General features: G+C 44.4%; 1 protein-coding gene across 1 annotated transcript in view; it reads right to left on the bottom strand.

Moving 5' to 3' along the window:
- The window catches only part of shank3a (SH3 and multiple ankyrin repeat domains 3a), an 832,189-nt gene that overhangs the window by 597,880 nt on the left and 209,343 nt on the right, over positions 1 to 24,966 (bottom strand). The window contains exon 8 of the mRNA XM_078235726.1: positions 16,245 to 16,322. Coding sequence (XP_078091852.1) covers positions 16,245 to 16,322 — 78 coding nt within the window. The remainder of the gene's footprint in view (positions 1 to 16,244; positions 16,323 to 24,966) is intronic.

Here is a 24,966-nt window from a genome sequence, read left to right as displayed (position 1 = left end):
GCAGAGAAGGTTTACCAGGATGTTGCCTGGTATGGAGGGTCTTAGCTATGAGGAGAGATTGGGTAGACTGGGGTTGTTCTCCTTGGAAAGACGGAGAATGAGGGGAGATCTAATAGAGGTGTACAAGATTATGAAAGGTATAGATAGGGTGAACAGTGGGAAGCTTTTTCCCAGGTCGGAGGTGACGATCACGAGGGGTCACGGGCTCAAGGTGAGAGGGGCGAAGTATAACTCGGATATCAGAGGGACGTTTTTTACACAGAGGGTGGTGGGGGCCTGGAATGCGCTGCCAAGTAGGGTGGTGGAGGTAGGCACGCTGACATCATTTAAGACTTACCTGGATAGTCACATGAGCAGCCTGGGAATGGAGGGATACAAACGATTGGTCTAGTTGGACCAAGGAGCGGCACAGGCTTGGAGGGCCGAAGGGCCTGTTTCCTGTGCTGTATTGTTCTTTGTTCTTTGGGTTGATGCTCTCTAGTGTAACCCTTAACAGTGGCTGCTCTAATTTAAGCCCCACTAGGTTCATGTTCTCTATATTAACCATGGGCTGATGTTCTCCTATTTAACCCTCACCATGTTATTGTTCTCTAGTTTAATCTTTGCTAGGTTACTGTTGTGAAATTTAAACCTCATTAGGCAACTGTTCTCTAGTTTAATCCTTGCTCTTGTTTAATCCTTGCTAGGTTGCTGCTCTTTAGTATAACCCTCAATTGGGTGGTTCTCTCACTGGATTAGTATTCTCTATCTGAACCCTCGCTGGAGTCAGCATTCTGTAGTATTATTGAGAGTTTTATGCTCTTTATTTTAACCTTTGATAGGTTGATGTTATCTAGTTTAAGCCTTGCTTGGTGCTCCCTTGTTTAACCCTCACTCAGTTAGTGATCTAATTTTAACCCTTGGTAGTTCAATGCCCTCTCATTTAACCTTTGCTGAGTTAGTGTTCTCTAATATCACCCTCACTATGCAACTGTCCTCTAGTTCAACTCTTATTGGGTTAGTGCTTTCTAGATTACTGTCTGATGGATTAGCATCCTCTACTTTAGCCAATGCTGGACAAACATTCTCTATGTTAACTGTTGCTGGGCTGGCAGCCCCTTGATTAACCCCCTTGCTGGGTACCATGTCCCAATAGCTCTCACCGTAAAGAATTTCTCTTACACTTTCCTTTTATACTTCTGGTGATGGTTTTAAATTGATGTCCTCTGGTTACTGTTTTGTTTTAAATCTCTAGACCTTCATCGGATGCATCGATTCAGACCCTTGTCATAGATGAACTCGTTTCATATGTTCCAGAGAGTGCTTTTCCTCACTTTGATATCGAGCTAAAATTGTAGTGTCCAGCAGTTGAATAGAGAACCCACCACTTTTGATTTGGTTGCTCAGTTACTCTCCTTGTCTTTGGAGATGGTACAGTAAACTACATCAGGCTGCCATTTAGTCTTATACTGGAAAATGATCTATTAAACAGTAAAAAAGTAAATAAATATTGCAATAACTTAAGTTTAGTAACTGCTGTAAAATCTATTTAACTGCTGCATTAAACTATTATGTATTCATAAGTACTGGATCTTTGTTTTTGCTCATCCACAGAAGCCATATGGCCTGACAACCTTTTTCCAAAACCTTCAGATAGAAACTCAACTAAACAGATTGAGAAACATTCCAAAAATGAGCAAGATCAAACAGATCTAAGAAATTAACACACTTCAAAACAGCTGCCTACAAAACATATTGGATGAAAATGCAACATGATGTTTATATTTGAATTGAGTTCTTTGACCTTTGTCGCAAACACCTGGCTAAGCCAAAGTGAGGAACTGCAACCTTAGTCAACATAATCAAAAGCATATTTTCTCTAAACAAAGCTAGTCTTAGCAGCTTATGTACAGTAAAAGTAGGAAAGGTACCAACACCGTGGTGCACCTCAGTTAAAAATGCTCACTTAGGATCACCAGCGTAATGGAAGACCTCAAACTCCACACACAAAAATAATGTGGCCTTCCATCAGCAAATTGGCAGTCAGCACAATGTAGGTGTTCCAACAGACTGCGACCCACCTTCAAATACACTCCTATGTTTCTACAAATTGCCGCAGCTGTAAATCATTGCCTATTACACTGCACACAGCATAAATGCCAGCTCTTGATCAGGCTCTGTGTTCTTATTTTAACCAAAAAGTTTAAACCTCTTCTCATTTGATGCTCTGGTATTTAACAAAAATGAATCATAGCCAGGAGAAGCAGCCTGGAATATGTGTTGTCATGAAGGTGCTTTTACTAAATAAAACTGTCTGTGATCTAACAATTAATTTGCATTAGAATTTGCAGCATTGAACTAGCAAGACAGTCAAGTACAAGACAGGCTGAATTGAGTATTAGTATTTTGCAGCCTAGTCCCTCCCCCCGTTCTGTTTCTGACACTAACTGTATGTATTAATGTGATGTTTTTAGTGCAAATTAACTGTGAACACTAAATAACTGATTACGTAATAGACAGTTAGTCTTCATTATTGAGCAGTTGCAATGTTTGCAGGCTGACAGGAAGCTAGCATTAGTCTCTGATGATAAATGTTCTGTAGCAAGGCAATCTGGCCCCAGCTCAGGTTTGAGATACACTAAGGCCAAAGGAACAACAATAATATTGGCTTCCCTTTTGCAGGACAGAAGACTTTGAAGTGATCTAATGGAAGCTTTCACAGTTCCAAAAGAAACGGGCACTGAGTTGGTTCAAGAAATTGTCACTTGCAATGAGCATTCAAACCCTGTTGGTGTGGGGAAAACAAGGTTATCAGTATTGGGAAGATAAGAGTAAGGATGAAAGGTAAAGCAAATCAAGTTATAATACAAGTTATTGGGATGGGCAGTGATGGAAGGAGCTAAATTGAGTCAAGAAATATTTTGGTATATTGCTGGAGGAAAAAGAATCAATGGAAATGTTAAGATGGTGAGTAGGTGGGATTAAGGAATATTGTGAAGAGATGAGTATAGCTGGTGTTGAAGGATGTGTGAGAAGGTGGGTGGATGAGTTTGAGTGATTTGTCAGGGGATGGGTGGATGGGGTTGTAGAGTATGTTGAGAAAATGAGTGGATGGAGTTGAGGGCTGAGATTCTCTCAGAAAGGCGTAGTTCTGGCAATGGGACGATTTGTGAAGTCAAAGCCTGCACGTGAGGACAGAGCATCAATCTTCCCAGAGAGCGTCTCTTGGTCATCTGCAAGGTGACTGACCAATTAATGACACCGGGCAGGGACTCCATACTGGTATCCCAATCACAGCATCTGTAGTTCAGAAGCATCAGCTTTGCCATCAAGAGCATGGTTGCTGCTGAGGAACCAAGCATAACAAGGGGGTGCCTTCATAGAGAGGAAGAGAATTCCATTTTCTGCTGAGGCCACATAGATAAGCTCCAGCATTTGAGGGGGGAATTCCTCCAGTGGCAGCTGCAGGGGCACCCATTGCCACTGACAGCCCTCTCTTTGGAGCATCTGGCTCCAATGGCCTCCCCGGGAAACTGCCTCAATATGTTGCTGGTCTGGAAAGATGGTCCTCAATTAGCTGTTTATTTCTGGTCTGTCATTCCCATCTACCCTGACAGCGGAAGAGCGTCAGGGAACTATCCGAATGGTGTTTCCTGACATTTATCAGCCCCTTGTTTCCTAACCCAATACCTGCGTGTTGGTAAAATCTCAAGCCATGGTTTAGCCACCTTTCCTCTTTAATTTTTGTATCTGACAGGAATGAATAACTATCGTAATTCATGCACACATTTTTAAAATATCAACCATTGCTTATCCTTGCCAATTCATGCCTCATACCCTCATAGTTCCCTTTATTTAGATTCGGGACCCTAGTTTTGGATTTGATTACTTTACTCTTCATCTTTTCTATCATATTATGGTCACTCTTCCCTAAGTAACCCACACAACACGATTGTTAATTAATCCTCTCATTGCACAGTACCTAGCCTAGAATAACCTGTTCCCTGCTTGGTTCCTCAATGCACATTACACCTTCCACAAACTCCTCTTCCATTATACCATTGTTAATTTGGTTTTTTCCAATCTATGTGTAAATGAAAGTCCCCATGATTACAGTTGTATCCTTATTGCATGCATCTTTGATTTAATGTTTAACACTTCCCTTACATCTCCACTACTGTTTGAGGGTTTGTAGACAACCTCCAACAACATTTTCTGCCCCTTGGTGTTTCTTATCTCCACCCATATAGATTCCATGATTTTACAAGACAATATCCTTCCTCTCTATTGCATTGATTTCTTCTTTTACTAACAATGCTTCTCTGCCCCCTTTCCCTTTTTGTGTGTCCTTCTGGAGGAGTTGGCTAAGATAGACTGGGAGCAAAAACTTTATGGTGGGACAATTGAGGAACAGTGGAGGACTTTCAAAGCGATCTTTCACAGTGCTCAGCAAAAGTATATACCAGTGATAAGGAAGGACTGTAGAAAAAGAGATAATCAGCCATGGATTTCTAAGGAAATAAAGGAGGGTATCAAATTGAAAGAAAATGCATACAAAGTGACAAAGATTGCTGGGAACATAGAGGATTGGGAAATCTTTAAAGGTCAGCAGAAAGCCATAAAAATAGCTATAAAGAAAAGTAAGATGGATTATGAGAGTAAACTAGCTCAGAATATAAAAACAGATAGCAAAAGTTTCTACAAATATATAAAATGAAAAAGCATGGCTAAAGTAAACATTGGTCCTTTAGAGGATGAGAAAGGGGATATAATGACTGGAGATGAGAAAATGGCTGAGGCATTGAACAGGTATTTTGTGTCAGTCTTCACAGTGGAAGACACAAATAACATGCCAAACCTTGATGACAGGAAGGCTATGGCAGGTGAGAACCTAGAAACTATCATTATCATCAAAGAGGTAGTGTTGGGCAAGTTAATGGGGCTAAAGGTAGACAAGTCTCCTGGTCCTGATGGAATGCATCCCAGGGTACTAAAAGAGATGGCGGGAGAAATAGCAAATGCACTGGTGATAATTTACCAAAATTAGCTGGACTCTGGGGTGCTTCCCGCAGATTAGAAAACAGCAAATGTGACGCCACTGTTTTAAAAAGGAGGTAGACACAAGGTGGGTAACTATAGGCCGGTTAGCTTAACTTCTGTAGCAGGAAAAATGCTTGAATCTGTCACCAAGGAAGAAATAGCAAGACATCTGGATATAAATTGTCCCATTGGTAAGACGCAGCATGGGTTCATGAAAGGAAGGTCATTTTTGACTAATTTGGTGGAATTCTTTGAGAACATCACATGTGCAGTGGACAATGGGGAACCAGTGGATGTGGTGTATCTGGATTTCCAGAAAACATTTGACAAGGTGCCACACCAAAGTCTGCGACATAAGATAAAGGTGCATGATGTTACAGGTAATGTATTAGCATGGATAGAGGATTGGTTAACTAACAGAAAGCAAAGAGTGGGGGTAAATGGATGTTTTTCTGGTTGGCGATCAGTGACTAGTGGTATGCCTCAGGGATCAGTGTTGGGACCACAATTGTTTACAATTTACATAGATAATTTGGAGTTGAGGACCAAGTGTAGTGTGTCAAAATTCGCAGATGACACTAAGATGAGTGGCAGAGCAAAGTGTGCAGAGGACACTGAAAGTCTGCAAAGAGATATAGATAGTCTAAGCGAGTGGGCGAGAGTCTGGCAGATGGAGTACAATGTTGGTAAATGTGAGGTCATCCATTTTGGTAGGAATAACAGCAAAATGGACTATTATTTAAACGGTAAAAAATTGCAGCATGCTGCTGTGCAGAGGGACCTGGGTATCCTTGTGCAGGAATATCATGGAGTTGGTTTGCAGGTGCAGCAGGTAATTAAGAAGGCAAATGGAATTTTGTCCTTTATTGCTGGAGGGATGGAGTTTAAAAACAGCGAGGTTATGTTGCAGCTGTATAAGGTGTTGGTGAGGCTACACCTGGAGTACTGTGTACAGTTTTGGTCTCCTTACTTGAGAAAGGATATACTGGCACTGGAGAGGGTGTAGAGGAGATTCATTAGGTTGATTCTGGAGTTAAGAGGGTTGGCTTATGAGGAGAGACTGAGTAGACTGGAGCTATACTCATTGGAATTCAGGAGAATGAGGGGAGATCTTATAGAAACATATAAGATTATGAAGGGAATGGATAAGATAGAAGCAGGGAAGTTGTTTCCACTGGCGGGTGAAACTAGAACGAGGGGGCATAGCCTCAAAATAAGGGAAAGCAGATTTAGGACTGAGTTGAGGAGGAACTTCTTCACACAAAGGGTTGTGAATCTGTGGAACTCCCTGCCCAGTGAAGCATTGAGGCTACCTCATTGAATGTTTTTAAGGTAAGGATAGATAAATTTTTGAACAGTAAAGGAATTAAGGGTTATGGTGAGTGGGCGGGTAAGTGGAGCTGAGTCCACGAAAAGATCAGCCATGATCTTATTGAATGGCGGAGCAGGCTCGATGGGCCAAATGGCCTACTCCTGCTCCTAGTTCTTATGTTCTTATGTTCCCAAATAATGAATGCCCTTGAATATTCAGTTTTCAAGCTTGGCAATGCTGGATGTTGTGAGGAACAGAAACTGGAAGATTTGTTTGGTCCTCTCAGAACTTTGTGGCAAAGAAAGTAACAAGCAGATTATGTTTGAAGTATTCAAATGTAACTGGAACAAGGGTTTGAGACCTCTACAATCAAGTGAGGATAAACAGAAGTTTTACCCCTGCAAATAAGTGTATCTGAGGAGAATCCTCCAATGCACTTTGGCATACTTATGGATATTCCCTACAGAAGCAAATAACTTTAAGATTGCCATGCCCTACAAAACAATTCTTGGAGGAAATAGAAAGTCAATTTGAGTGTATAACACATATAATTATAAACCATATTGTTTAGTTAATGAGGCTTGTTTGTTTAATTTTAAAGTTTATCTTTATAGATGGTGGGGGTCATGGGTTAGTTTTGGGGGGAGGGGCTTTGGTGATATCAACAGTACTTTGCTTCAGTATTCACCAAAGAGAATGACTTGGTGGATGATGAGTCTGGGAAAGAGTGTGTAGATAGTTTGAGTCATATTGAGATCATAAAGGAGGTGGTATTGGGGTTCTTGAGAAACATTAAGGTAGATAAGTCTCCAGAGCCTGATGGGACATACCCCAGAATACTGAGAGAGGCAAGGGAGGAAATTGCTGGGGCCTTGAGAGAAATCTTTGTATCCTCACTGGCTACAGGGGAGGTCACAGTAAGAAGTTTAACAACACCAGGTTAAAGTCCAACAGGTTTATTTGGTAGCAAAAGCCACACAAGCTTTCGGAGCTCCAAGCCCCTTCTTCAGGTGAGTGGGAATTCTGTTCACAAACAGAGCATATAAAGACACAAACTCAATTTACATGAATAATGATTGGAATGTGAATACTTACAACTAATCAAGTCTTTAAGAAACAAAACAACGTGAGTGGAGAGAGCATCAAGACAGGCTAAAAAGATGTGTATTGTCTCCAGACAAGACAGCCAGTGAAACTCTGCAGGTCCAGGCAACTGTGGGGGTTATAAATAGTGTGACATGAACCCAATATCCCGGTTGAGGCCGTCCTCGTGTGTGCGGAACTTGGCTATCAGTTTCTGCTCAGCGACTCTGCGCCGTCGTGTGTTGCGAAGGCCGCCTTGGAGAACGCTTACCCGAATATCAGAGACCGAATGCCCGTGACCGCTGACCCGTGACAGGGGAGGTCCCAGAGGATTGGAGAATAGCCAATGTTGTTCCTTTGTTTAAGAAGGGTAGCAAGAATAATCCAGTTAATTACAGGCTGGTGAGCCTTACATCAGTGGTAGGGAAATTATTGGAGAGGATTCTTAGAGACAGGATTTATTCCTACTTGGAAATAAGTGGACATATTAATGAGAGGCAACATGGTTTTGTGAAGGGGAGGTCGTGTCTCACAAACTTGATCGAGTTTTTCGAGGAAGTGACGAAGATGATTGATGACGGTAGGGTGGTGGATGTTGTATACATGGACTTCGATAAGGCCTTTGACAAGGTCCCTCATGGCAGACTGGTGCAGAAGGTGAAGTCGCATGGAATCAGAGGTGAGCTGGCAAGGTGGATACAAAACTGGTTCAGTCAAAGAAGACAGAGGGTAGCAGTGGAAGGGTGCGTTTCTGAATGAGGGCTGTGACAAGTGGCGTTCCTCAGGGATCAGTGCTGGGACCTTTGCTGTTTGTAATATATATATATATATATAAATGATTTGGAGGAAAATGTGACTGGTTTGATTCGTAAGTTTGCGGATGACACACAGGTTGGTGGATTTGTGGATAGCGATGAGGACCATCAGAGGATACAGCAAGATGTAGATCAGTTGGAGACTTGGGCAGAGAGATGGCAGATGGAATTTAATCCAGACAAGTGTGAGGTAATGCACGGTACGGTAGCACAGTGGTTAGCACTGCTGCTTCACAGCTCCAGGGTCCCAGGTTCGATTCCCGGCTCGGGTCACTGTCTGTGTGGAGTTTGCACATTCTCCTCGTGTCTGCGTGGGTTTTCTCCAGGTGCTCCGGTTTCCTCCCACAGCCCAAAGATGTGCGGGTTAGGTTGATTGGCCAGTTAAAAATTGCCCCTTAGAGTCCTGGGATGCGTAGGTTAGAGGGATTAGTGGGTAAATATGTGGGGGTAGGGCCTGCGTGGGATTGTGGTCGGTGCAGACTCGATGGGCCGAATAGCCTCCTTCTGCACTGTAGGGTTTCTATGATTCTATGATTTTGGATGGTCTAATACAGATAGGAGATATACAGTAAATGACAGAACCCTTAAGAGTATTGATAGACAGAGGGATTTGGGTGTACAGATACACAGGTCACTGAAAGTGGCAATGCAGGTGGAGAAGGCAGTCAAGAAAGCATACAGCATGCTTGCCTTCATCGGCTGGGACATTGAGTTTAAAAATTGGCAAGTCATGTTGCAGCTTTATAGAACTTTAGTTAGGCCGCACTTGGAATATAGTGTTCAATTCTGGTCGCCACACTACCAGAAGGATGTGGAGGCTTTGGAGAGAGTACAGAAAAGATTTACCGGATGTTGCCTAGTATGGAGGACATTAGCTATGAGGAGAGGTTGGAGAAACTTGGTTTGTTCTCACTGGAACGATGGAGGTTGAGGGGCGACCTGATAGAAATCTACAAGATTATGAGAGGCATGGACAGAGTGGATAGTCAGAAGCTTTTTCCCAGGGTGGAAGAGTCAATTACTAGGGAGCTCAGGTTTAAGGTTTATGGGGCAAGGTTTAAAGGAGATGTACGAGGCAGACTTTTTACACAGAGGGTGGTGGGTGCCTGGAACTCGTTGCTGGGGGAGGTAGTGGAAGCGGATACGGTAGTGACTTTTAAGGGGCATCTTGACAAATACATGAATAGGATGGGAATAGAGGGATATGTTCCCCTGAAGGGTAGGGAGTTTTCATTAAGTCGGGCAACATGGTCAGTGCAGGCGGGCCGAAAGGCCTGTTCCTGTGCTGTAATTTTCTTTGTTCTTTGAGAAGGTAAGTGGCATCAGCAAATAAGACTGTTTGTATCAATTCTTGAACAAGCAGAATCCTCCAATATCATCTTTCAGTTCAAGATTCAGGGACAAAAGAACTGGATTCGAGAGATGAAGTGACAGTTTCTGCCCATGGCATCAAAACTGTGTCGACTGAGTGTGATATCAAGTAGCCTGAACAAAACTGAAGTAATTGGGTATTAGTGGTTAAACTTCCCACTATTTGAAGTCATAAACAGTACAAAGGAAGATGGCTGGGGTTGTTGGAGGTCAATCATCTCAGTCCCAGTTCATGGCTGCAGTAGCTCCTCAGGTTAGTGTCCTAGGCCCAACCATCTTCAGCCACTTCATCATGACCTTCCCTCCATCCTAAGGGCAAAGGTGAGGATGTTCACTGACAATTGCTCAGCACCATTCAGAACACCATGATAAATATGCACAGAAGTAGAAATCATGCCACGCATGTGCCATGCAATGATCATCTCCAACAAGAGGAAATCTCACCACCTCCACTTGACGCTCAAGTGCATTACAATTACTAAATCTCTCCATCAACATATTGGGACTACTATTGACCAGATACGTAACTGGATCAGCTACAGGTAAATAAATTCTGGCAACAAGAGCAGGTCAGAGGTTGGGAATGCTGTGGTGAGAAACTCATCTCCTGACTCCCAAATAGAAAGTCGACCATCTACAATGCGCAAGTCTTGAGTGTGGTTTACTTGCCTAGCTGAGTACAGCTTCAACAATACTCGAGAAGTTCAACACCATCCAGGCACGCCATCCACCACCTTAACCATTCACTCACCCCAACCACCAGTGCAGAGTAAGTCGTCTCACAACACCAGATTAAAGTCCAACAGGTTTATTTGGTATCATGAGTTTTCGGAGTGCTGCTCCTTCATCAGGTGAGTGGAAAGTTGGGTTCACAAAAACGGCATATATGGACACAGACTCAATTGCAAGATAATGGTTGGAATGCAAGTCTTAACAGGTAATCAAGTCTTTACAGGTGCAGACAATGCGAGTGGAGAGAGGAATAATCACAGGTTAAAGAGGTGTGAATTGTCTCAAGTCAGGACAGTTAGTAGGATTTTACAAGCCCAGGCCAAGTGGTGGGGGTTACACGTAGTGTGACCCGAACCCATGATCCTGGTTGAGGCCATCCTCATGCATGCGGAACTTGGCTATCAGTTTCTGCTCGCACACGCGAGGACGGCCCCAACACTGCAATGAAGCTACTGTGAAATTCCTAGTCGCCACACTCCGGCACCTGTTCGGGTCAATAAATCTAACAGCATGTCTTTCAGACTGTGGGAGGAAACCAGAGCACCCGGAAGAAACCCACACAGACACAGGGAGAACATGCAAACTCCACACAGACAGTGACCTAAGCTGGGAATTGAACCAGGGTCCCCTGGCACTGTGAAACAGCAGTGCTAACCACTGTGCCGCCCACAAAGATACCTGCTGTTTTGGCACATCATTCGCCACTTCAAACTTTGACTCTTCTACCACTGGTGTAGCATGGTTGCAATATATATAATATACAATCTGAACTGGAGCAACTCATCAAGGTTTTTATGCCAACACCTGAACCCACAACCTCTACCACCTAGAAGAATGAAGAAAGCAGGTATTTTGGAACAACGACATCTGCAAGTTCTCATCTAAATCACACGCTATCATGAATTGGAAAGATACTGTAATTCCTTTATCGTCACTCAGTCAAGTTCCTAGCAGAAGTGTAGCAGAAACCTCACTGCATGGACTGCAACTGTTCAAGAAACATAGGATCATAGAAATTTACAGTTTGGAGTGATGCTATTTGGCCTCATGTTCATGCTAGCTCACAAGTAGACACCTAGCCGAATCCTGCTTCCCAATTCTTGGTCCCCAGTTCTTTTACATTATGGCATTTCAAGCATACACTAATGTTATGAAGCTTTCTGCCTTTACTACCCTCTCACACAGTGAGTTCTAGATCAGTGGTCGCCAACCTTTTCAGCAATATGGCACACTCCAGTGAGACAAACAATTCCACAGCACATCCATTTTTTTTCAGCTGAATTGATTGCTCATAACCACCCCACAATGTAGTAGTGAACCAACAGTGGCCAATCACATACAAGGGACAGGACATAGGATGAGCCACAATTCAGCAATTCTGCAACAAAGGAAAATGTTTCCTCATTGCGTGGTCATTCATCCTGTATGCTCCGTTTAACTCAACATTCGGACAGAACTTCAGTTTAATCCAAAGCTGTTATATTCAATGCAGCAATAATTCCAGTTAAAATGCTAATAGGAAATAAGAAAATTTTCAACAAACATATAAAAATGCTAATAGGTATTACACATGAAGATATACCAATCAATGCCAACCGGGGAGACCTGATAGAGGTCTACAAAATGATGAGAGGCATAGACAGGATCGATAGTCAGAGGTTTTTTCCCAGGGGGCACAGGTTCAAGGTGAGAGGGGGAAAGTTTAAGGGAGAAGTCCGGAGGAAGTTATTCACACAGAGAGTGGTAGGCGCCTGGAAGGTGCTGCCAGAGGATGTGGTGGAAGCAGGCACATTAGCAACATTTAAGAGGCATCTGGATGTGTACATGAATAGAGAGGGAATAGAGGGATACGGACTGAGTAAGGGCAGAAGGTTTTTTTTTGGCGAGGGAATAATGATTGGCTTAGAGGGCCGAAGGGCCTGTTCCTGTGCTTACTTTTCTTTGTTCTTTGTTTGTGAAAAAACATATTGTTGCACTGTAATATAACTGGTGCCCACGCTATATAAAAGCAACCTTTCTTATATTTACTAAGTTAAACGTCAAATCTAAAAACCAAAGTTGGTTCATTGGAACACACTGTACATGCTTGTAACTACGAGACGTGAATTTAATTTCACAATCTTTAACAAGGCATATATCATTTATTTGCTCTCCTTTAGTGTCACATGGTTTGCAGTGGCATCATTTTGTGCAACTCTGTTGCATATCATTGCATTTGAATAACTGTTACATATATTTGTTAGCATTTAAAAGGGGCCCCAACGTTGTTAAATAAGAAAACTGTTGGTGTGTGAATTGGTGGTGTGTTTGTATTAATACAGATAACATTTTCACTCATTGTTCCATTTGCATTCTGACAAATACTCTCTTGGATTTTCTCAGATGCTCTTTCTCACACACACTCTTGAACACAGACTCTCTCTCACATACACATACACCAGCAGCCAGTTTCTATTCCAAACTTTGACATGGAAATGGACCCCAGTGTCAGGGGGTTAACAGGGTAAATGCGTGGGGTTATGGGAATAGGACCTGGGTGGGATTGTGGTCGGTAAAGACTCAATGGGCTGAATGGCCTCCTTCAGTACTGTAGGAATTCTATGATTCAATGAAGAAGTTCTTCCTCATCTTGGTCCTAAATGGCTTACCCCTTATTCTGAGACTGTGACCCCGAGTTCTGGACTTCCCTCAACATTGGGAACATTCTTCCTGCATCTAGCCTGTCCAGTCCCATCAGTGTTTTATATGTTTCTATGAGATCCCCTCTCATTCTTCTAAATTCCAGTGAGTACAAGCCCAGTCGACCCAGTTTCTCTTCGTATGTCAGTCCTGCCTTTCCAGGAATTTCTCTCCTCAGACTAGGATACCAAAACTGCACACAATACTCAAGGTGTGGCCTCACCAAGGCCCTGTATAACAACAGCAAGACATCCCTACTCCTATACTCAAATCCTCTTGCTATGAGAGCCAGCATACCATTAGCTTTCCTCACCACCTGCTGTACCTACATGCCAACCTTCAGCGACTGTTCCACCATGACACCCAGGTCACGTTGCACTTCCCCTTTTCCTAAACTGCCACCATTCAAATAATAACCTTCCTGTTTTTGCCATCAAAGTGAATAACCTCACATTTATTCACAGCATATTGCATTTGTCAAGTATTTGCCCACTCAGTCAGCCTGCCCAAGTCACCCTGCAGCCTCTTAGCATCCTCCTCACAGCACACACTGCCACGCAGCTTAGTGTCATCTGCAGATTTGGAGATATTGCATTAAATTCCTTCATCCAAAACATTAATGTATATTGTGAACAGCGAGGGATCCAGCACTGAACCCTGCGGTACCCCACTAGCCACTGCATGCCACTCTGAAAAGGACCCGTTTATTCCCACTCTCTGCTTCCTGTCCGCCAACCAGTTCTTTATCCATGTCAATATGTTACTCCCAATACCGAGCTTTAATTTTGCTCACCAATCTCTTGTGTGGGGCCTTTGATGAAGTCAAGACGTTATCTATGGCCTTGTGCCACTTGAAGAGAATAAGGCTGCTGCTTATTGCTGGAAGTTGCTCCAGGAGATATCCTGCTATCCACTGCAGCACAGGAGCAGGTTGCACAACACATTCATGCAGTGGGGGATGGGTGTGGAGGGTACGTGGTTACTCACCCTCCCGAGTGGCAGTAAAACCAGCTTCAGATTCCCAGCCGAAGACATGAGAACATAGAAAACTGTTTTCCTCAATTAGCAATCACATTTAAAGTATGCGACACATATAATAAATAAAACTGGCTAGTCTTTAAATTATTGTTTCAAACGGATTTTAGATGGAGATTGTTGCTAAGGTAACTGGGGCGGGGAGGGAGCAGCAGCTGTTGGGGAGAAAACAGATTTTAAACTCAGCATTTGAGTGGCAGTTGTAGCACGAGCCTGGCAGTCACTGAGAAAAACTGCTTGCTTGATGCAAGGGTGTGTGCGCACGAGTGCCAGTGGCTGCAGCACACTTGCATCCTTCTCGCAGCATACCATGTGCCACAGCACAGTGGTTGGGATCCACAGTTCCAGATTCCCAACACTCTCTGGGTGGAAAGATGTCTCTTCAAATCCCTTCTACACCTCCTACCTCTTGCCCTGAATTTATGCTCCCTGATTATAGACCCCTCAACCAACAAGAGATTTAAGACACGGGCAGCAGAGTTTTGGATGAGCTCAACTTTACAGACTGTTAGATGTAGGAAACCAGCCAAGAGTATGTTGGAATAGATGAGTCTTGAGATAACAAACACATTACTGAGGGTTTCAACAGCAAATGAGCTGAGGCAGGGGAAAAGTTGCGTAATGTTATGGAGGTGGAAATAGACAGTCTTAGTGATGGCACGAATATGAGGCTGGAAGTTCCTCTTGTGATATCAGTATGTTCAGGGGGTTGAAAGGGTTAATGTGTGGGTCTGTAGAAACAGTGTCACCCGGAAGAGTTGAGGGAGCATGCTCATGGCTTAGATTGAGAAATACCTGGACTTCGATATCTATATATAATTGTTTTTCTAATAAACATACCAATATACAACATGGTGGCAATTGTGCAGGAATCATAGAATCATAGAAACCCTACAGTGCAGAAAGAGGCCATTTGGCCCATCGAGTCTGTACCGACCACAATCCCACCCAGGCCCTACCCCCATATTCACCCGCTAATCCCTCTAACCTGCGCATCTCAGGACACTAAGGGGCAATTTTAGCACGGCCAATCAACCAAACCAGCACATCTTTGGACTGTGGGAGGAAACCGGAGCACCCGGAGGAAACCCACGCAGACACGAGGAGAATGTGCAAACTTCACACAGACAGTGACCCAAGCCGGGAATCTAACCCAGGTCCCTGGAGCTGTGAAGCAGCAGTGCTAACCACTGTGCTACCGTGCCGCCCATAGAGAGAGAGAGAAATCTCCCCCCAAAATCTCCAAATCAAACCTTTAAAAACTTTGCAAATCAGACCTGAAAAAAGTCACCAAAACTCAAGACTCCAGTAAAACTGTTGTTCACCTCCAAAAGAGCTCCATAGAAGACACGCAAGCAGAGAGGCAGAGAAAAACATCAACTGTTCAGCTTGGTAAAGGCTGCATCAGAGCATATGGTGGCCTGGGTAAATTCCATTTTTAATGAACAGGTTTTGATACACCATGCAGTCCATGTTCGAGGTTGGTACTTTTACACATGGCCACCACAAGGCAGCAATCAAAAAACATATATTTGAAATATATATTTCCCCTGGTCTCTGACTCCCACTCCCCATTCTCCTGGTCTCTGACTCCCACTCCCCATTCTCCTGGTCTCTGACTCCCACTCCTCATTCACCTGGTCTCTGATTCCCACTCCCCATTCTCCTGGTCTCTGACTCCCACTCCCCATTCACCTGGTCTCTGATTCCCACTCCCCATTCTCCTGGTCTGTGACTCCCACTCCCCATTCTGCTGGTCTCTGACTCCCACTCTCCATTCTCCTTGTCTCTGACTCCCGCTCCCCATTCCCCTGGTCTCTGACTCCCACTCCCATTCTCCTGGTCTCTGTCTCCCATTCCCCATTCTCCTGGTCGCTGACTCCCACTCCCCATTCTCCTGGTTTCTGACTCCTACTCCCCATTCTCCTGGTCTCTGACTTCTGCTCCTCATTCTCCTGGTCTCTGACTCCCACTCCCCATTCCTCTGGTTTCAGTCTCCCACTCTCCATTCCCCTGGTCAGACCCCCACTCCCCATTCCTTTGGCCTTAGATTCCGCTCCCCATTCCCTGGTCTTGGACTCTGCTCCCTATCCCCCTGGAATAAAGTTGGAACAAAAGGATATTTTTAAAAAGGCACCTGGAGGAACCCTACATACCACAATAGGATGCAGTTATTGGGCACAGCTGATACACTTTACCTGGAATGCAGACTGGCTGTTGTAATTCCTAACTTCTTTGTTCGCTCCTCGGAATAAAAGGACCCTCGCACAGCTCTCCTGTAAAGGAAAGAATATTTAAATTTTATGTATTTCAAGAAAAGAGCTTATGAGACCATGCAAAGATTATGAATACAAGGAAAATGCACCATTTATCCACTCTGAACTTTCTGGGATAGTCACAATGTATATCATATAAACACTGTGGGATACAACATTTATATGCACTACACCACTGTGCGTATCTTATAGATACTGGAATGCAGAACCATGTGTAATTATAAATAATTATAAATATAGCGGGATAGAGAACCATGTGTATATTATAAATACTGTGCTGCAGCACTGTATGTACATTATCAAGTCTTAAAAAAAAATTAATGGACTAGAATCTCACTGAGTCTGACTAATTCTTTCCTGTTCCTACAAATTCTTGTTTGCTCTTCCTCATTATTTGACAATTAATTTTTGCATGTTGAGGGAGGAAGTCTACGAAGCTAAATGTTCATTGCAGTGCTAATTACTCAATTACTTTGGGAGGTGTCAAGGGGTCCACTAATCTACGAACCTGCGTCAATGCCAGAGGTATCCAATTATTTGTTTTTGGTGGATCTATTAAGCTAAGAGGATTTTATATAGTGCTAAAGGACAAACAGACAGATAATGCAATTCCTATATTCAAAAAGGAAAATAGAACAAACCGAGGGAAGACTAGACCAGTTAACTTAATGTCAATGATAGGAAAGATATTGGAATCTTGATTCAAGAATACAATAGAAAGAAATCTGGTAACTGTAAACATATAGCACAGATTTCGAAATGGTAAGGTTTGCTTGAAGAACCCTACTAAATTCTTTGAAGAAGGGACATAAAAAGTAGATGTGCATAATGCAGTGGATGTAATACATGCATGGACTTGCAAAAGGTCTTTGTTAGGGTATCACATAGTATGCACTTGATTAAGATTAGAGCATGTGGCATCAGGGGGAAGTAATAGGATAGATAGCAAACAGCTACAAAACAGAGAGTGAGAGTTAAAGCTTCTGATTGGAAGAAGATGAGAAGTGGTGTTCCAGAGGGATTGGTGCTGGGGCCACTGTTTTTCACCATTTGCTGTAAATGATTTGGACTTGGAAATATCAAAATTTGCAGATGACATCAAATTGGGGATGGAGGGGGTATGGATAATACTGAGGAAGACTTCAAAAATACATAAGATATTAACAAAGTAGAAGAAAGGAGAATGTAAATAGAAATTTAATTTCAGTATGTTAATATCCCATTTAGTATTATCTTAGCTATGCAAAGAAAACTGTAGATCCTATCATTGTTCCAAAGGAGCGGCTAGAGAGGTGATTCAAGTGAGAAGAGCTGGTAGGAAAGAGGGATTTCTTACATTTTTATTTCTTTTTTCGGAGTTTTTGTAAGGTAGCCGGAAGTGTAGAACCGGAAGTAGGCCCCAGTGAGACCTGGGAAGTTTTTTTTTCCTGACATCAGCCAGTTGCGCGTGGAAGGTTTAAAAAGCAGGCCGCACTATCCAGCGGGCGGCGGAGTGAGCAGGTAGCAGAGTGAAGGCTGAAGGGCTTTGGCTCAACGGGCTTAGGCGGAAACGGGCGAGGCAGGGTAGGTTTAGTTCTTAGTTGCTTCCTGTGTTATTTGAAGAAAGGGGAATTATGAGTGTGAGGCCAGTTTGTTGTTCTCGGTGTCGGATGTGGGAGGTCCTGGAGTCTCCTAGCCTCCCGGATGTCCATATCTGCACCAGGTGCGTCGAGCTGCAGCTCCTAAGGGACGACGTTAGGGAACTGGAGCTGCAGCTCGATGACCTTCGTCTGGTCAGGGAGAATGAGGAGGTGATAGAGAGGAGTTACAGGCAGGTGGTCACACTGGGGCCACGGGAGACAGACAAGTGGGTCATGGTTAGGAATGGGAAGGGGAAAGGTCAGGTACTAGAGAGTACCCCAGTGGCTGTGCCCCTTAACAATAAGAACTCCTGTTTGAGTGCTGTTAGGGGGGACAACCTACCTGGGGGAAACAACAGTGGTCATGCCTCTGGCACAGAGTCCAGCCCTGTAGCTCAGAAGGGTATGGAAAGGAGGGGGAAGGCAGTAGTAATAGGGGACTCTATAGTGAGGGGGTCGGACAGGCAATTCTGTGGACACAGACAAGAAACTCGGATGGTAGTTTGCCTCTCTGGTGCCAGGATCCGGGATGTTTCTGATCGCATCCAGGATATCCTGAAGGGGAGGGAGAAGACCCAGAGGTCGTGGTACATATTGGTACCAATGACATAGGTAGGAAAAGAGAAGAGGTCCTGAAAGGAGAATATAGGGAGTTGAGAAGAAGGACCGCAAAGGTAGTAATCTCGTGCCTGTGCCACGCGACAGTGAGAGTAGAAATGGAATGAGGTGGAGGATAAATGCGTGGCTGAGGGATTGGAGCAGGGGGGCAGGGATTCAGGTTTCTGGATCATTGGGACCTCTTTTGGGGCAGCTGTGACCTGTACAATAAGGACGGGTTGCACTTGAATCCCAGGGGGACTAATATCCTGGCGGGGAGGTTTGCTCAGGCTACTGGGGAGAGTTTAAACTAGTATGATTGGGGGGTGGGAATCAAATTGAAGTGACTGGGAGAGAGGAGGTTAGCTCACAAATAGAGAAAGCTTGCCGACAGTGTGAGAGGGAGGATAGGCTGGTGATAGAGAAGGGGAGCACTCAGACCGAAGGTTTGAGATGTGTCTATTTTAACGCAAGGAGTGTTGTGAACAAAGTGGATGAGCTTAGAGCGTGGATCACTACTTGGAAATATGACGTGGTGGCCATTACAGAGATTTGGATGACTCCGGGACAAGGCTGGTTACTTCAAGTGCCGGGTTTCAGATGGGACAGGGAGGGAGGCAAAAGAGGTGGGGGAGTGGCACTGTTGATCAGAGATAGTGTCACGGCTGCAGAAAAGATGGACACCATGGAGGGATTGTCTACGGAGTCTCTGTGGATGGAGGTTAGGAACAGGAAGGGGTCAATAACTTTACTGGGTGTTTTCTATAGGCCGCCCAATAGTAACAGAGATGTTGAGGAGTAGATAGGGAAACAGATCCTGGAAAGGTGTAATAATAACAGAGTTGTCGTGATGGGAGATTTTAATTTCCCAAATATTGATTGGAATCTCCCCCGAGTAAGGGGTGTAGATGGAGAGCAGTTTGTTAGGTGTGTTCAGGAGGGTTTCTTGACACAGTATGTAGATAAGCCTACAAGAGGAGAGGCTGTACTTGATTTGGTATTGGGAAATGAACCTGGGCAGGTGTCAGATCTCTCAGTGGGAGAGCATTTTGGAGATAGTGATCATAATTCTATCTCCTTTACAATAGCATTGGAGAGAGATAGGATCAGATAAGTTAGAAAAGTGTTTAATTGGAGTAAGGGAAATTATGAGGCTATCAGGCAGGAAATTGGAGGCTTAAATTGGAAAGAGGTTTCCTCAGGGAAATGTACGGAAGAAATGTGGCAAATTTTCAGGGAATATTTGTCTGGAGTTCTGCATAGCAACGTTCCAATGAGACAGGGAAGTTATGGTAGGTTACAGGAACCGTGGTATACAAAGGATGTAATGAATCTAGTCAAGAAGAAAAGAAAAGCTTACAAAAGGTTCAGGGAGCTAGGTAATGTTAGAGATCTAGAACAGTATACAGCTAATAGGAAGGATCTTAAGAAGGAAATTCGGAGAGCCAGAAGGCCTTAGCAGGCAGGATTAAGGAAAAACCCGAGGCATTCTACAAGTATGTGAAGAGCAAGAGGATAAGACGTGCAAGATTAGGACCTATCAAGTGTGATGGTGGGAAAGTTTGTATGGAACCGGAAGAAATAGCAGAGGTACTCAATGAATACTTTACTTCAGTATTCACTATGGAAAAGGATCTTGGTGGTTGTAGTGCAGACTTGCAGCGGACTGAAAAGCTTGAGCATGTAGATATTAAGAAAGAGGATGTGTTGGAGCTTTTGAAAAGCATCAAGTTAGATAAGTCGCCGGGACCGGATGAGATGTACCCCAGGCTACTGTGGGAGGCGAGGGAGGAGATTACTGAGCCTCTGGCGATGATCTTTGCATCATCAATGGAGACGGGAGAGGTTCCAAAGGATTGGAGGATTGCGGATGTTGTTCCTTTATTCAAGAAAGGGAGTAGAGATAGCCCTGGAAATTATAGACTAGTGAGTCTAACCTCAGTGGTTGGTAAGTTGATGGAGAAGATCCTGAGAGGCAGGATTTATGAACATTTGGAGAGGTATAATATGATTAAGAATAGTCAGCACTGCTTTGTCAAAGGCAGATCATGCCTTACGAGCCTGGTTGAATTTTTTGAGGATGTGACTAAGCACATTGATGAAGGAAGAGCAGTAGATGTAGGATATATGGACTTCAGCAAGGCATTTGATAAGGTGGCCCATGCAAGGCTTATTGAGAAAGTGAGGGGGCATGGGATCCAAGGGGACATTGCTTTGTGGATCCAGAACTGGCTTGCCCACAGAAGGCAAAGAGTGGTTATAGATGGGTCATATTCTGAACGGAGGTTGGTCACCAGTGGAGTGCCCCAGGGATCTGTTCTGGGATACTTACTCTTTGTGATTTTTATAAATGACCTGGATGAGGAAGTGGAGGGATGGGTTGGTAAGTTTGCTGATGACACAAAGGTTGGAGGTATTGTGGATAGTGTGGAGGGATGTCAGAAGTTGCAGCGAGAAGTGGAAGATGGAGTTTAACCCAGATAAGTGTGAGGTGGTTCAGGTCAAATAGGATGGCGGAATATAATATTAATGGTAGGACTCTTGGCAGTGTGGAAGATCAGAAGGATCTTGGAGTCCGAGTTCATAGGACGCTCAAAGCAGCTTTGCAGGTTGAGGCTGTGGTTAAGAAGGCGGATGGTGTACTGGCCTTCATCAATCGAGGAATTGAGTTTAGGAGTCGTGGCATAATGTTGCAGGTATATAGGACCCTGGTCAGACCCCACTTGGAGTACTGTGCTCAGTTCTGTTCGCCTCAATCCAGGAAGGATGTGGAAGCCATAGAAAGGGTGCAGAGGAGATTTACAAGGATGTTGCCTGGGTTGGGGGGCATGCCTTATGAGGATAGGTTGAGTGAGCTCGGCCTTTTCTCCTTGGAGAGACGAAGGATGAGGGGTGACCTGATAGAGGTGTATAAGATGTTGAGAGGTATTGATCGAGTGGACAGAGTGAGGCTTTTTCCTGGGACTGAAATGGTTTCCACAAGAGGACACAGGTTTAAGGTGCTGGGGAGTAGGTACAGAGGAGATGTCAGGGGTAAGTTTTTCACTCAGAGGGTGGTAGGTGCGTGGAATGGGCTGCCAGCAACAGTGGTGGAGGCGGATTCGATAGGGTCTTTGAAGAGACTTATAGATAAGTACATGGAACTTAGTAAGATAGAGGGTTATAGGTAAGCCTAGTAATCGCTAAGGTAGGGACATGTTCGGCACCACTTTGTGGGCTGAAGGGCCTGTATTGTGCTGTAGTTTTTCTATGTTCTATAACATATCATTTCTCTTCCATAGCTGGAACCATGCATTTTTCTGAACATCTAAATCCTCTCCAAATCTTTAATAGAAAAGAATAAAAACACTCAAGATCAAAAGTCATGAGCCCAGTGAGTATGCTATACTCTCTCTTACCTAGAATTAATCACAACAGACCTCAAAAGACTTATGGTATCTCAAAAGCCTGATTCTAAACTCAAGGGCAGAAATTCAGTTTCTGCCTTAATCAGGCACAAAGTAGGTAGCGTGGCTGAACTGTTGCCCATTGGTGCTGGTATGAGGCCTGAGCCACATGGGATTTCCACTGATGACCAGAGTGTCGCAATATTGGCTGGCCTAGAAGCTGATCTGCTCAATCAGAAGTAAGTCAACCAGTATCCGTCAAAGAAAGTCGTGCAATGTTAGTCAAAGGAATCGGACGATCTCCTACGGAACTGCTTAGAGTCAGTAGACTGTTCAGTATTTAAAAACTCTGCGACCAGCCTGACGAGTATGCCACTACAGTAACTGACTTCATTAGTAAGTGTGTAGAAGACTGTGTGCCAAAGAAGCAAATCCACGTGTTTCCCAACCAGAAACCATGGATGAACAGGGATATCCACCGCTTGCTGAAGTCCAGATCTGAGGCGTTCAAGTCAGGCGACCCTGACCTATACAAGAAAGCCAGATATGACCTAAGGAGATCCATCAAAGATGCCAAAAGATAGTATTCAAGCAGGGCTAGAGTCCCAGGCTCGCCGCACGGAGCCTCGCCGACTATGGCAGGGTCTTCAAAACATAACAGGCTACAGGATGAATGCATGTAAAATCGCCGGCATCAATGCACCCCTCCCCAATGAGCTCAATGCATTCTATGCCTGTTTTGAGCAAAAGGTCACCGAGAGCACCTGGGAGCCTCGGACGTACCTGTATCCGAGGTCACCATTGCAGACGTCAGAACAGCGTTATCGAAGCTCAACCCACGAAAAAAGACTGGCCCAGATGGGGTACCTGGATGAGCACTCAGATCCTGCACGGACCAGCTGGCGGGGTTTTTCGCAGGTATCTTCATCCTCTCTTTACAACAATCTGAGGTCCCTATCTGCTTCAAGAAGAGACCATCATCCCGGTACCAAAGAAAAGCCAGGCAGCGTGCCCTAATGGTGGCTCTGACATCCATCATTATGAAGTGCTTTGAAAGGTTAGTCATGGCACGAATCAATTCCGGCCTCCCTGATTGCCCGGATCCACTACAGTTCGCCTCCTGCCACAACAGGTCCACAGCAGATGCCATCTCCCTGGCCCTGCACTTATCCCTGGAACATCTAGATAACAAAGACACCTATGTCAGACTCCTACTTATCGACTACAGTTTAGCCTTCAACACCATTATTTCTACAAAACTCATCTCCAAACTCCATGGCCTGGGGTTCAGCTCCTTCCTCTGCGATTGGATCCTGGACTTCCTAACCCACAGACTGAATTCAGTAAGGATAGGCAACAACACCTCCTTCACGATTGTCCTCACACTGGTGCCCCACAAGGCTGTGTCCTTATCCCCTTCCTATGGCCGTGCTAAATTCTCCCTCAGTGTACCCAAATAGGCACCAGAGAGTGGCAACTAGGGGATTTTCACAGTAACTTCATTGCAGTGTTAATGTGAGCCTACTTGTGACACTAATAAATACACTTTAAACTTTTATCCTGAGTTGCGTGCATAAAACAGGTTTCATTCACCTGGTTCACAGAGGAATTCCAAATGTGGAGGAACGATATGACAGGGAGACCTACTAATTTTATGGAAATGTACTGAAATAAAGGCTGCGATTCTCCCAAATTGGGATTAAGTGCCCACGCCAGCAGGAAACCTGTAATGTTTCCTGCTGGCATTAGCAGCAGCTAATGATTCTCCCACCTGATGAATGCTAATTTATTAATATTGGACCCCCCGCTGGCAAGCCCCACTGTTCTGAGATCAAACTGTCATTTTTAAATGGCGACCCGATCTCCACACTCAGAAATAGCCGGCGCCCACCCTCAAAAATATAAATGCTGCCCCAACACTGATCAGGGGAGTACTACCAATCCCTTACCAAAGAGGGGCATCCTCCCCTCCCATACACAAATCAACGGTAACCACCTCCGGTCCCCCCTGCAGGCATGAGGGTGACCCAACCCAACACACTTCACACACCCACTCAGGTCCCCCTCCCCCCTCGAACCTCCATTCAGGCCACCTTCCCAATCAGATCCCAGACTCAGCCGCCCTTCCCACTCGGGCCCTCCATTTAAGCTCCTTCAGGCCACGCACCTTGCAGTGACAACAATGCACTGCCTCTTGGCACCTTGGCAAGACTTGGGCCCTGAGGGAATTCAAGGAGGTAGGAGGCCTAGTGGCCATTTGCCCCTCTGCTGCTGCCAGGCTACAGAAAAAGGTCCCTCTGTCCTGGGGTTGGGTGAGCTCAGGCGAGAGTAAGGAGTTGACCTCACCACTCTGCGAGGATGGGGTGTCATGGCTGGACTGCTCCTTCTAGCCCTGGCAGACCTGAAGATCCCCCCGGCATGTGGTGATCAACATCTGCATTTCTGGCTGTTAGCTGTGCAAATTCTGAAGTAGTCAAATAAATAATGAAGTAGTCGGGTCACTTTAATCTCCATGCTTCTGGGTTACCTGGCAGGATTTTAAATCATTGAACACTCCATTCTGCAGCAGAGATTTTCCTTTCTCCCTGTCAGAAGCAAGCAGGTGAGAGCAGAAGTCCTCTGGCATAGAGATGTCATTTTCACCTTGCGGGCTGTAGTGGTTCTGCCCAGCTGTGTATTCAGCCCCAATGTATGCACACAGCTTTGACTTGAGGTTGCTGAGGCTTCACCTGCTGTTTTATGATCTTATCTTTCCAACTGTTAATCCCTTAAGTCAACATGGGCCCAACCTTTAAATGTAATAGTCTTCAAGCTGCTTTAGTTGTATTTATCTCATTTTCTACAGCTAAACCTTAATCTTCCCAGAACTAAAAGTTATGATTTTCTAAGTGAAGCTGCTAACTATTTACCTCAGAAAACTCAGAAAACTTTTGGATATAGCTAGCAACATTGAGGGATTTTCATCTAGTCCCTTGTGTTACAAAAAAAATTCCAATAGACAATGTCACGCTTGTCGTACCCTACCAAACACCCAAAGAAGCA

This window comes from Mustelus asterias, chromosome 19 (genome assembly GCF_964213995.1).
Source record: "Mustelus asterias chromosome 19, sMusAst1.hap1.1, whole genome shotgun sequence".
NCBI classification, from domain to species: Eukaryota; Metazoa; Chordata; class Chondrichthyes; order Carcharhiniformes; family Triakidae; genus Mustelus; species Mustelus asterias.
This window is presented reverse-complemented; position numbering and strand designations above follow the sequence as displayed.